This window comes from Littorina saxatilis, linkage group LG5 (genome assembly GCF_037325665.1).
Source record: "Littorina saxatilis isolate snail1 linkage group LG5, US_GU_Lsax_2.0, whole genome shotgun sequence".
In the NCBI taxonomy this organism is placed as follows: domain Eukaryota; kingdom Metazoa; phylum Mollusca; class Gastropoda; order Littorinimorpha; family Littorinidae; genus Littorina; species Littorina saxatilis.
The window spans coordinates 31,673,521-31,688,075 of record NC_090249.1 but is presented as its reverse complement, the minus strand read 5'-3'; the positions used below and the strand labels follow the sequence as shown (position 1 = coordinate 31,688,075).

The window sequence follows — 14,555 nt, the reverse complement described above, 5'->3', positions numbered from 1 at the left end:
GGGAAAAATTCAGATACATACACACCAAGTAATTCAAATAGTAAGGTATCTAAAATGAGGGGAACAAGGGGAACAACCTGAACTCGTTTTTCAGTGACGGTGATTTTCATTACCGCAAGGGAGGCAAGTACATCAACAACTTATTTTTTTTAAATTGCAGAAGGCGTACGAGAATTTTTTTTATGTGTGTACATTGATGAATTGCATTTTGATAGTGCTTACATAATGCAATCTGCAAAGGCCACATCATGCTCTTCTTGAGTATGCGAAAGTGGACGATACAAGTCTAGACCTTGTGGTCTATAACACACATAAACAGACTGACTGTAATCCAGCAACAACATTTATTTCTGATACAAAAATAACAAAGGTAACACAGTTCAGTTACTTGCACCAAACACACAGTTGTCTCATGAAAATCATTTCTTTCTTTCTTTATTTGGTGTTTAACGTCGTTTTCAACCACGAAGGTTATATCGCGACGGGGAAAGGGGGGAGATGGGATAGAGCCACTTGTCAATTGTTTCTTGTTCACAAAAGCACTAATCAAAAATTTGCTCCAGGGGCTTGCAACGTAGTACAATATATTACCTTACTGGGAGAATGCAAGTTTCCAGTACAAAGGACTTAACATTTCTTACATACTGCTTGACTAAAATCTTCACAAAAATTGACTATATTCTATACAAGAAACACTTAACAAGAGTAAAAGGAGAAACAGAATCCGTTAGTCGCCTCTTATGACATGCTGGGGAGCATCGGGTAAATTCTTCCCCCTAACCCGCGGGGGGTTGAAAATCATTTGATACATGTACTTCAAACTTAATATAAGGACTTCTGAAAAGAGTGGATAGAAATTTTGCCTTGCTTAATGGAACTTCACATCATCCCTGAGTTTGTTGTACACAACCTTGGTCAAGAAAATGTAGCAACCTAAAAACTTGGAATAATCATGTAGTGATTAAAAATTAAAAATTCAGCATCAAAATAAAGAATAGTATCAGAAACAACTTACTTTTGAATATGTTTTTATTATTTTTATTTTTTATACAATACACGTAGCTTTATATTTGTTTGCTTGGGCTTCAACATTTTGAAAAACTGTATACCCTTTTCCCCATATCTAGAATGGCTATCTTACAAGATTGTCACAATCAGCTGATATGCGAACTAATGATGGCGGGCACTAACAGTCTGGATTTTTTTCTGAAGCACCTTAGCCAGCGCACAAAATAAATCTGCATAGCCGTAAAAAAAAAATAAAAAAAAAGAATTCCAATCATTTGCTTCTGCATTAAAGAATGAAGATACATTTCATGATGTTTTGGGTGTTCAAACCGTTCAGAATAAGTAATGACTACAATGTAAAATGTCATTGTAAATGAAATACATAACCTTTAATAAACACACTCAAATGTGAAGATTCATGGAAATTAGCGCAGTTTTCAAAGGGATTTCATCCTGTACAACTTTACATGCATTTATTTCCTTACTAGAATGAATACCCGCTTCGCCGGGTAGCCGGCTTCGCCGGGAAGAAGTACTTAGAGCCGTACGCCGGCTTCGCCGGGTCCGAACAATGGACCCGCCAAGCTTAGGTCCCTCCCAGATTCGTGGAATGGGAACAGCACGAAAATGATTCAATGGCCATAATGCCATTCCTGACCATATCGAGTCCCATCCTTGTCGACGAATGTAACCGTGTTAATCACCTTTGGAGGCGAACTCCACTCAAACAGGACTGAGCAAGTTAGAGCTTATCTCTAAGCCCTTTTGAACTGTTATGGCTTCTCAAAGGAAGGCCAGTACATAAAATTACACGAAAGCCGCCAGACCACATCACAAACAGAACTGAACAATGCACAGGTGTTGCTCACATAGAGACACACACACACACACACACACACACACAAACACAGAGAAGCCGTATCTATAGAGAGATAGATGACAGTGTATTTTTCGCGTGGCTATAAATTGATTCGACCTTTGCACTTTTACAGTGAGGATAATTTACGGGTCCAATTTACGTTCTGGACACTGCGGTGACCTTCTAAAAATAGTAACAGAACGCCGGGAATATCCGAAGATACTATAGTGCACCATACGAAGGAAGGGAGGTAAACGCTGAAAACATGGAGAAGATGAGAAGATAAGGAAGAGTTACTTATAATGGTGAAATGAACACAAAAACCAAATTCGGTTCAGCGCTGCGCGCTGAGAGCACGTGTTGAAATATCTCATCGATGATATTGTGTCCGGGGTGTAGCTGAATACGGTGTCCAAATTTGAAAAAGATCCACCGAGAACTTTGGCTTTGGTGTGTCGGTATGGGGGCCCGGGTAGCTGAGGTGGAACCAAAATAGCTGAGGTGGAACCAAAATCGGTTCAGCGCTGCGCGCTGAGAGCACGTGTTGAAATATCGACCAGGTTGTGTCCTGTACCGGGTCTACCTGAATATGCCCACCAAATTTGAAGCAGATCCATCGAGAACTTTGGCCGTGCATCGCGAACTCACACACAGACACACACACAGACACACAGACAGACACAAGTCGTATATATATATAGAAGCTCACTAAAAATGTCACTACCAAGTAAGCACTTGCGCAGGAAAAACACAGCAACAAAAAACACTGCAAAATTGTGATTTACTAGCTTATAATGTCATGCATTGATGCAGATGTCAGAAAGTATGATATAAGATCTGTGTACCCGAAAGGTATAAGTTATCATACCCTTGTTCCAAACATCTCTAACCAATCACACAAAAGGAGTGAGCCAGCTCAAAGAAAATGCACAACTTCCAACATCATAACATGATTCACAAGTTCATAAAATGAGATCAAGAAAGCAGGTAGAAATAATCAATTAACAAAACTTAAAGTCTGTAATTCTATATTAAACTACAATAAAATGGATCTTTGCTCTTGAAAACATAACTTAACACACTCACAATAATTTTCCACTGGCATCCAAGCTATCACAACAAATTCATAAGGCCTCTGCAGAAATTGCTACAAATAAAAAGGCACAAATCAAAACTACCTGAATGTAAATCAAAGGATCAATATCACACTCACTGTGTACATCAAAATGAAAAGCGCGATTGTTACTAAATATAAAACTGATTAAAAATTGGCACAAAACAGTGATTACTGAATGAGATTACATGCATACCATAATAAACTTATGTAACATCTCACAGAAACAAATGTAAGCTTGTTTACCCACAACACTGAATACAAGAACAAATACACTGTATAAATAAAAAGTTTTAAACAAATGAAAATTAACAGATTTAATCTTTGGATCTTGAGAGAGAGGCTGGTACAGGCAGTGAGATTTAGATAGAAATGGCACAGACCTATTGGGGAGAATAGGTGGGTGAGGGCAGGTAACAGAAAGGGCTAGAGAGAGGAAAGGGGGAGGGGTGTGGGAGAGGGGGGACAAAGAAAGAGCGTGATTCAATACAGTCACAGGTAAAGCCTTCACAAATCAAATAAAACAGAAGCTGAGACATGGATCCACTGATTGTCATAAAAATAAACATTAGCAAGCGACAGATCAGCGGTGAAAGCATAATAAGAATCAAGCCGGTGTATGATGTCGCAGACGTCAAGAGGCTGACACGCACGGCCAGACGCAACCAGCACACGTTGCTATCAAACTCGCCCTGCCCAGATGGGTTTTAGGGCAAGTCATCACAAAGTCTGCCATGCATGTTCGCGTTCTTCTCATCTGCCACACTCAGCAGCTTGATCCTAAAGTCTTGATTTTTGCACCATTCAGAAGTACTCTTTCAGATCCTTCAAGATCGCCTGGGGAAAAAACAAAAACACAACATGCTGAACACAAATGAAAAGGCTGAACGAGTCATTATCTAATCATTAGAAGTTGATTCTTTTGAACCTTTTACGGGCGGGGATGTAGCTCAGTCGGTAGCGCGCTGGATTTGTATCCAGTTGGCCGCTGTCAGCGTGAGTTCGTCCCCTCGTTCGGCGAGAGATTTATTTCTCAGAGTCAACTTTGTGTGCAGACTCTCCTCGGTGTCCGAACACCCCCGTGTGTACACGCAAGCACAAGACCAAGTGCGCACGAAAAAGATCCTGTAATCCATGTCAGAGTTCGGTGGGTTATAGAAACACGAAAATACCCAGCATGCTTCCTCCGAAAACGGCGTATGGCTGCCTAAATGGCGGGGTAAAAAACGGTCATACACGTAAAATTCCACTCGTGCAAAAAACACGAGTGTACGTGGGAGTTTCAGCCCACGAACGCAGAAGAAGAAGAAGAAGAACCTTTTACAGTGGAGTCCAGCTATAACGAACCTGGGTATAACGAAATCCCTCTTTTAACAAACTGCCATTGATTTCCCAGCAGACAGCCTATTTCTTACTTGTTACTTTCCGGCTACATCGAACCTTTTAAACTCATTTGCATAACGAACCCCTCTTTTAACAAACACGTTTTCATCGCCCCAGAGCCGTTTTGTCTCTAAAAGTCACAAGGCTACAACGAACTGATGTCAATAATTGTCTCCAAAGACAAAAATACACAAACACAAGTGCACATCGCGTGATGAGCGAACTCTGAACAAACTAACAGCGGGAGGTGCACGGAACAGATCGAACCAAAACCGAAAGTTGTGGTGACGTCATGACATTTTGCGATGTACGTCAGCGAAGCTCGTGCACATGTGGTCTGTCTTGCTAAAAACAATGGCTGACGAACATGGTTTCGAAATCTGGAACTGTTTTTTTGTTTTCTCCGATCCGTGACCGAGTGACGCGATATAGAACCACGCGTTCGTTTGAATCAATACTCTCCTCAGGCAGTGAAGTCTCCTAAATTGCTCAACACTGTGGACAGTCCGGAGTGCAGTTATGTCCCGTGAATGAGCGAGTCAAAGTTTTATCGTGAAAACTGACGCTTTTCATGCACCTCCCGCTGTTAGTTTGGCTCTCTCTATGGATTATATTATGAAGCTGTTGAAAACATGCAGAAATTGTACTCTCCAAGGAAAGATCGATGGGACGATCATTTGAAGGTGATTGGGAAAACTTGTCTTGAGGCCATTTAGGGTTGAAAACTCTACAGCGAATTACTGATATAACGAACTAAAATGTATCTCCCTTGAGATTCGTTGTACCCGGACTCCACTGTACTTCATTACTAAAAAAAATCAAAATACAAAAACACTCAGAAAACAAGAAGAGCAAACGCTCGATCGAGTCACTTTCGCAGTTCTGAATATTATATGAGGCATCAGATGGACAGGAAGAAATTGCTATTCACAACACAATGAGTCACGTTCACATAACATTTGAGCCCGGTCACTTTTATAGTTTCCGAGAAAAGCCCAACGTTAAGTTGTGTGTTGCCGAACAGAAAAGGCTAGTTATCTCCCTTGTTTTTCTGATAACGTTCGTAAAAGGCTACAGATGTAAATACTTTGATGTAAAGAATAATCCTACAAAGTTTCAATCACATCCGATGAACTTTGTCAAAGATATAAAATGTCTAATTTTTCCTTTGACGCTGACCTGTGACCTTGAAAAAGGTCAAAGGTCAACGAAACCATCGTTAAAGTGTAGAGGTCATTGGAGGTCACGACTAAACAAAATATGAGCCCGATCGCTTTGATAGTTTCCGAGAAAAGATATAAAATGTCTAATTTTTCCTTTGACGCTGACCTGTGACCTTGAAAAAGGTCAAAGGTCAACGAAACCATCGTTAAAGTGTAGAGGTCATTGGAGGTCACGACTAAACAAAATATGAGCCCGATCGCTTTGATAGTTTCCGAGAAAAGTCCAACGTTAAGGTGGTGTCTTTCCTCCGAAAACGGCGTATGGCTGCCTAAATGGCGGGGTAAAAAACGGTCATACACGTAAAATTCCACTCGTGCAAAAAAAACCCACGAGTGTACGTGGGAGTTTCAGCCCACGAACGCAGAAGAAGAAGAAGGTGGTGTCTACGGACGGCCGGCCGGCCGGCCGGCCGGCCGGACAGACTAACACTGACCGATTACATAGTCACTTTTTCTCAAGTGACTCAAAAACCAAGGTTAAACCTTACAAACAAGTCAATCAATTTTAAGAAATAACAGCCCTCGTCAAAACTGTATAATCAGTCAAGTCTCTGTGTTCGTTTCAGTCGAGTAAAATAAGGCCAAAATTGCCCCTCTACTTCGTGTAATTCTATGTGTGAATAATAGTTAAAACTGATGCTCAGACCACAGGCGGAAGGTATCGTTCACTGGACCACCACTATCATAATAAGACTAGTCTAGTCTTATTATGATAGTGGTGGTCCAGTGAATGATACCTTCCGCCTGTGCTCAGACACAAAGACAAGAGTCACTGACCAGAGGCTCTGTGTTGGGACTGTAGCGTTTCACTGGCTGGCCGTTCTTGTCAACCACAAACTTGCTGAAGTTCCATTTGATGAAACTGGAAAAAACACGAAAATACATAGTTACTCAACGTTTTTCAAACGTGTAACACAGAAAACACAGTAGGTGTTGCACAACAGATGCTGTTAAACGTTGGCATATTTATAAAATTACTAGCGTTTGACCCTCCAATGATTGCTACCGCGCGATGTACAAAAGAAAATGCAGGGGTTATTCACACTTTCAGTGTGCATTCGCCACCAGGGCGTGTCATTCGCTTATAGCTCTGGCGCTTGTGTAGCCACTGGCTAGACATTTTCCCCAACAGATTCACCATGGAGATTACAAGAGTCATCGCAAATTTCAGGCAAATCGGCTGACAAATGCAGCCGCTGTAAGTGAAGGTATGACTGAAGGGCCAGATTTACTAAGCCGACATCCCTCTCTTCTCCCTTGATGCTTTTACCTTCCCCGGCACTGAATAAGGTCAGATACCCACTTCCAACAGGGTCAAATGTATGAAATGTTTGTCATGTTATGATTGTTTATATGTATATGCTTGTATTGTTTACAATATTAAGAATATGTTCATGAGGAGATTGCTTGTTATTGTTCTATTCTTTGATTTTGTGAAACGATTGTATATAACCAAAATTGAAAAAAGCATGTTTAAACACGTTGTTGAGTTGTGCTAAGTGCCTGCATAGTCAAGTGACAAGCATGTTTTCCCAGACTTAAATTAAAATAAAGATATTTATCATATGTATGTATACATACTCTCCCAAAGTCCCCTTCTGCTTTTTCTTGAGGTACTTGAACAGAGGATCGGCACCATCACCGTTGACGTTGATTTTGGAGAACATGTCAAACTTGACCCCGTACCCGCTGGCAAACGTTTTGATGACATCTTCAGACTCAGGCTCCTGAAAAATTATCAGGAATAATTGATTTTCATAATCGAGTCTACATAATATGACACATGCTTTTTTTTTTCCAGCCGAGTGTTTGGTGGCCATTTGTAACATATGGCTCCTATTTTCAAATAGATTTCTTGTGCAGCTAAATCCTGCATGCAATGATGGTTAAAATATGACAGTCAAGGATGTTGCTCAAAATATTTTGCTCAATAGATGAATTCCAAAAACAGCTGGGTTTGTATGGGTTGTGATACAGTGAATACCCTTGCTTTAAGGGGGACAAACAATTTGCACAGACCAATCATCAGTGAGGGGTGTGTCTGAAACACGTGGACAAGGAGCATGTGTGCATTCATTTGTCTCAAAAAAAGCAGGGGTATTCACTCATTTACAACCCATATAATCCTGACACAGAGTTATTTCCGAATATCATCTATTGACTCAATGACTGAGGTCAAAAGTGATGGATATCCACACAGAATGTTGTGTTTTTGATACATTCATTACAACTCAGACTGTAGTTTGTGCACAGCTGCATCTGCACTTATATCTGAGTGTGAAGAGAAGCATGATCAAAGTTCACGACCAGGCAACAGCACAAGAGATATCAAATGAAACATGACGATTAAAATAAAACAAAAAACGTACCTGACCCCCAAACTGGTTGCAAGGGAAGGCAAGGATCCTAAGGCCATCTGACTCAGCATGCTTGGAGTGCAATTCCTGCAGCTGAGTGTAGTTCTTTGCTGTAAAACCTCATTTAGAGGCCACGTTGACAATTAGGCAGACATGCCCTCTGGGGAAAAAAAGTTAAAAAAATGTTTGTGACCTGGTACACAGAGGGCACTTTGACAAAATTTAATAGGTACACAATGACTCAAACACTTACTGTGCATGTCTTGAAAAGGGACAAAAAGTGGAGTACAATATACTGGCTGGCTGCCCGCCTCCCCCCCCCCCCTCCAGTTTTTTCGTTGTTGTAAATAGCAAGTCCCATTAAAAAAAAAAAGTGTTTGTGATTACCTTACTAAGGTTAAACTTGTAATGCTCATTCTAAAACTTTCTTTTTTTATTCCTGTCAAAAACAAATAGACAAATAACACACCCCAAGAAAAAACAACGGGTAGAATGTTGGCCTACGACAGATCACACACTTGCAATCCGTGTAAGCTTAACTACGAAAATCTAATAGTTGACTAGGAAAGCATAAGAGAAAAATATTTTGGCAAACTGAATGGCTTTGTGATTGTATGCGACATAAAGGTATGCAATTTTTGGGGAAAAACTAATGAACAATTACCAAAATATTACATGTACATGTATGCTTTAACACACTTTTCTTTGCCTTACTTGTATTTGTCCAAGGAAACTTCATTGCCATCTATATCTTTGACCTTGAACTCATATATAGAGCTTGCGTTCTTCCAATCCTCACCCTTGGTTCCGGAAGCCTGTATGACAAAATACAACAAAGACATACTTAGTTTTATCCATGTAGGTACATGTACAAACTCTATTATTCTAACAAACGTAAGAAAAGAAGTAAGGTGCTGAAACTAAGAACATGCTCACATATAAACCACAGGAGCTTGTATCAAAGTGCTGGATAATTGAAGTATCATGCTCCTTTATTCTTACTGTAGTATTACTAGTTGTAGTACATGTAGTAGATTTAGTAATACTACAGTAAGGATACAGGAGTAGGATACTTTGATCGACAGGCGCTTTGATACAAGCTCCTTTAACACAAAGTATAAACTGTATAGACAAGGGTATGGATTTTACCCCTATTAATTCAAAAAACAATTGCCCAGACTTTGTCGGTAATCACATTTATAATTGATAGCATGATTATCTGATGCTTACATCAATTCTCTCATGATGTGTCATTAATAGAGTAATTACTCTCCCATACAACATAAATTATTCATGTGTATGAGCAACAGCAAGGCAGGATGGTTGGTACAAAAAGTTCAACTGACTACACAAAGTACATGTATAGCAAAGGTTCATTGTAAATGGTATAGACAGACAGACAAAATATATTAATGTCCTATCGGCATGTATTGTTAGCCTTTTAAGGACATGATCTGTGTTATATGATTTTTTTAAAAAATAATTAAAAAAAGGAGGCAAGGGAGAAAAGGAGAAAGGCAAGACCAAGCACGCCAGACCCTGATGGCTGGGACTCGGGACCCACTCTCTATATATACCGAGCAACAAAAGAAACGCGAAAAAATTCTGCAATGTTTGATTGACAAAATCTCCAACAATTATAGAGTTAGAATTATCAAACCACAAAAGTTTGATGAAGGCATGTTTGACCTAGCTGTTGTGTGATTATTTTGATGCTGCGACTGTTTCAACACGCGGGACAGGCAGGTTTAACGTTAACGAAGTTTTGGAGGTGTCGCTCAGTCAGTCTTCATCGCGCTCTCTGGCCACTGATCGGACACTGGTGGCTTCCAATGATGTAGTGTCAGTGGCTGTATTGAATCGATCTCGAAGACGTTGTGGCAGGAAATTGCGATCTTGTCTTATTGGGGTAATGCGAAAAATCCACAGCGTTGCATAACTGCAGTGCTTCCAATGTCAACAGAACATTGCTGAAGGTGATAGACTGTTGACATATGCACATTTAAAGCACATGCCAGCGCTTCTGGATCATCCCCAGCTTTATATCGACCTGGCATTTTGGTGGTGTTAATCTTGGCATCCTGGCTGTTTTAAAGGTGAGACTGGCAGCAAGCGTGCCATGGTCTCTTTTGGTTGTTAATGCATTTGTGAACACATCTCACACATCAGATTTCTCCTGCTCCACTTGCACGTGCTGCGAGCGCGCATTATGTGTTTAACGTTAAACCTGCTTGTCCCGTGTGTTAAAACAGTCACAGCATCAAAATAATCACACAAAAGCAAGGTCAAACATGGCTTCATCAAACTTTTGTGGTTTAATAATTCTAACTCTATGATTGTTGGAGATTTTGTTAAGCAAACAAATAACAATGACAAATTTTTTCCCGTCAGGTCAAGGTCAAGATGCTATGTATGTATGTTTTTGGGGGCCTTGTCATCATACACCATCTTGCCAAATTTGGTACTGATAGACTGAATAGTGTCCAAGAAATATCCAACGTTAAAGTTTTCCGGACGGACGGACGCCGGGACGGACGACTCGGGTGAGTACATAGACTCACTTTTGCTTCGCATGTGAGTCAAAAAGGGTCTTGATGTCATTATTCAGTAAATAATTATGCTTTGACAAGCCCACTCAAAGCACAGTTTAAAAGGCAAATTATTCTGGTTGCCATTTAAAGAACATTTCTATATTTGGATAAAGTCATTTTTCAAGTTGTAAAGCCTTGGTCAGGTCCCCTTAATGACATGCGAACATGATTTGGTGGCCCTGCCCGACAGTTAGCTGCAACTGCAGGAGAGCTACTTAACCTTCGGCGTAGGTCGTGAGTACTTTAGTAACAGTCCGGACTTTAATTGCGAATATCTCGAAAACTAGGGGGAAAAAAAAAAAAAAAAAAGTGTGGTTACGGTAACATAGCCAAAAAAAATAGGGTAGGAAGGTAGGCAATCACTTTTTTTTTTTTTTAACTTTTTTTTCTAATGTGTACAAATTAAACCTACTTGACAGGGAAATAAGTGTGCGACTCGGGCGCTTTCGCTTTCATTGCGTTTTCTGCACTCGTTTTCTTGTGCGTTTTTGACAAATGTAATAAAAACTTATAGGGTCGGCCCCTAAAAATAGGGTAGGTCGGGTTACCGTAACCACACCTATTTTTTTTTTAGGCCTAGGTGGAATTCTGTAATGAGCTTTTGGAAATGCCTCAAACACCTAAAAATCTATTATCCCCTAAACCCGCATTAAAATTGATTGACAGGTAATTAAATAAACAAAGGTCAAACATCGACTATCTTCGCAGCACGTCGTGAGTACTTATGTAACCATACTTCTAACAGTGTAATGTGACTTTCTGGTTCTCTTTCTGAGAAGAGTTCTGATCTATTTCAAGATGGCTCAAGGAACAAGCAGCGAACTCGAGCGGGAGTTAGAGAACCGCGGGTAATTTTTTCTTCTACATCCTTTTTTTTTTACTCACATGCGAAGCAAAAGTGAGTCTATGTACTCACCCAAGTCGTCCGTCCCCCCCGTCCGTCCGTCCGGAAAACTTTAACGTTGGATATTTCTTGGACACTATTCAGTCTATCAGTACCAAATTTGGCAAGATGGTGTATGATGATAAGGCCCCAAAATACATACATAGCATCTTGACCTTGCTTCAAGGTCAAGGTCGCAGGGGCCCATAAATGTTGCCTAAAAAACAGCTATTTTTCACATTTTTCCCATTTTCTCTGAAGTTTTTGAGATTCAATACCTCACCTATATATGATATATAGGGCAAAGTAAGCCCCATCTTTTGATACCAGTTTGGTTTACCTTGCTTCAAGGTCAAGGTCACAGGAGCTCTTCAAAGTTGGATTGTATACATATTTTGAAGTGACCTTGACCCTGAACTATGGAAGATAACTGTTTCAAACTTAAAAATTATGTGGGGCACATGTTATGCTTTCATCATGAGACACATTTGGTCACATATGATCAAGGTCAAGGTCACTTTGACCCTTATGAAATGTGACCAAAATAAGGTAGTGAACCACTAAAAGTGACCATATCTCATGGTAGAAAGAGCCAATAAGCACTATTGTACTTCCTATGTCTTGAATTAACAGCTTTGTGTTGCATGACCTTGGATGACCTTGACCTTGGGTCAAGGTCACATGTATTTTGGTAGGAAAAATGTGTAAAGCAGTTCTTAGTGTATGATGTCATTGCTAGGTTTAGTTATTTGACCGTGACCCTGAAGGTCAAGGTCATGTAAAGGTCAAGGTCAAGCATGTGAGTCGTATGGGCTTTGCCCTTGTTCTTTTTTTTTCCTTCTTTTTTTCTTTCCTGTTCTTTTTGTATCGTGTGTGTGTGTCTGTGCCTACGTTTGTGTGAGTTGTGGTTGTGCCTTGTTCTTGTTTTGTTTACCCGTGCATGTTTTTCCTTCTTTGAGAAGTATGGTTACATTGGTACTCACGACGTGCTGCGAAGAATGTTTTTAGCGACCTACGGCGAAGGTTAACTAGTAAACTAAAAGAGGAATGCAATTTGGATTAGGATTTTTATTTTAAATAATAATGATGGCAAAGGTAACCTGTTAAAACAAATAAGTAGGTATAGTGGGTTTTTTTTTTTTTTTACATGAATACACTTTGTAAACAATTTGCACAGATTCGGAACCCTTTGCCAAATACTTTGAAACGGGCATCAAGTGTTAATAATAATATTAATAATACATTAATTCTTTAAAAAAAATCTCATTAATAATGAGCATAAACTGTAACACTAACAGATCCCTCAAGTTATTATTCCATGATGATGGCAGAGATTTCTAAGCATGCAATACACGACATTCCATTAAAGTCACATCAAGATGGGATGAACAAAGAGGCTTCCACTGTTCCAGGATCTTGACTCCTGTCCCTACTTCTACAACTACATTGGAACTCCCCTGTTTACACTTTCCAACTTTTCTGACCCCAGTTGTTCAGATTTCTGTCCATAAGTGCCTGTAAGTGTAAGGGTATACAATTGGTTTATTTTTAGCCTCCTCCTCTTTTTTGAGATTTTCCCCCAGATTTGTTGTAGAGATCTAAAAGGTGGGTTCCACTGTACTGCTACTGCACAAGTCGTAAGCATGTGGATATAGGCTAGACGGAGAAAAGCAAACGCGGTAATCTTGAACTTTAGCGTGTTAAATTCATAGCTCAGAATCCAGAAACATTCTTTACTTATTTTTGATACAAGTCTATGTAAGCAAGCTAAAGAACATTTGTCGTGAAATTAACTGACGGATTGAGCTCCAAACTTAAGCATAATTAATTAATTTGGTTGTTCAATCGACGAAAATGCACCGAAAATGGCGTACATTGTCAACCATGGGACATCATTTACACGAAAGAGTTGTTTCCCTTGCCCCGCTCATACGGATAATTCCTTCTTTGACCCATGTAAACGAAATGCATTCGTACAGTTCATCGAAGTTCATTCTGTAACTTCAACGGGATCTAAAATGACTTGTTATGATTACAAGTGCAGGTTCTACAAATTTGGAGACTTAAATGCCTCGGAATTATGAGCTATGAATTTAACACGGCCCGACTAAACTACGCGCCAGCACGCGCTACCTTGAACCATAGCACTTATATACTTTATTTTTATATTTCTTGTTAGATCATCGTCCATTCTTACATAATACAAAATTTCAAACTTCAATGATGAAAATTACGGAAGTTATGACGAGTTTAAGGAGAGCCTATGCACTACTCTCAAGTCCGATGATATCCGCCATTGACTAAACAGCGCGCTACCACTTTGATTTGACAAAGATCCTAAGTTCTTTGAAGTTGAGACTATCCTAGCAGTTCTGCTATCATCCAACACAACCATCACCATTTTGATTTATGGAGCTGAAATTGTGTATAATTAAAGAATAAAGTAACATAAATGATACAGGTCAAGGCAGTGCCTGCTTCAAAGTGGTTGTGCAGTTGGTATGCATTAATGTCTGTATTCAGTCAATGTCGAAGTTTTGTCATAACTTCCGTAATTTTCATCATTGAAGTTTGAAATTTTGTATTATGTGAGAATGGACGATGAACTAACTAGAAATATAAAAATAAAGTATATAAGTGCTATGGTTCAAGGTAGCGCGTGCTGGTGCGTGCTGGCGCGTAGTTTAGTCGGACCCATTTAACACGCTAAAGTTCAAACGCAGTTGTTAGGCACTTGACGTTAAGATAGTGCTAAGTCATTCATTACAAGCCCATAACTGTCCTAAGCAGCTCCTATCTGTGTCGCCTTGTGTCTGCTTGACCCAGCACGGTACACAGACAAGATCTGCACGATTTTTATCATCATCTTTGCTTTACAATTAATTTTACGTAACGAAAGTAATAACAACTCAACACACAGTCACCTTTCTAACCTTCAATAAAATTCTAACTCTCGGACAACATGCAAGCATTTACTGTGATCAGCCACAAACTGGGCTCTGTTTACTTACCATAGTGGTTGCACTTGCTGACGCACCCACGGTGGCTGTCAGTGTAAGCTTAGCAGTGATTCGAAAAGAAGAGCTCTTTGGAAGACGAGCAAACACCGACGGCCACATACTGCACAAAATGAATAG

The 14,555-nt window shown here is 39.9% G+C and overlaps 1 protein-coding gene across 1 annotated transcript; it reads right to left on the bottom strand.

The window, feature by feature from the left end:
* Positions 1-330: 330 nt before the first annotated feature.
* Positions 331-14,538, bottom strand: LOC138966868 (glutathione peroxidase-like). Its single transcript, XM_070339243.1, has 6 exons — positions 14,430-14,538; positions 8,659-8,759; positions 7,957-8,104; positions 7,169-7,314; positions 6,365-6,449; positions 331-3,818 (listed from the first exon to the last, which is right to left on the bottom strand). Exons 1-6 carry the CDS (start codon positions 14,535-14,537, stop codon positions 3,786-3,788), a joined length of 621 nt encoding a protein of 206 aa, XP_070195344.1. The 5' UTR covers position 14,538; the 3' UTR covers positions 331-3,785.
* Positions 14,539-14,555: the final 17 nt, after the last annotated feature.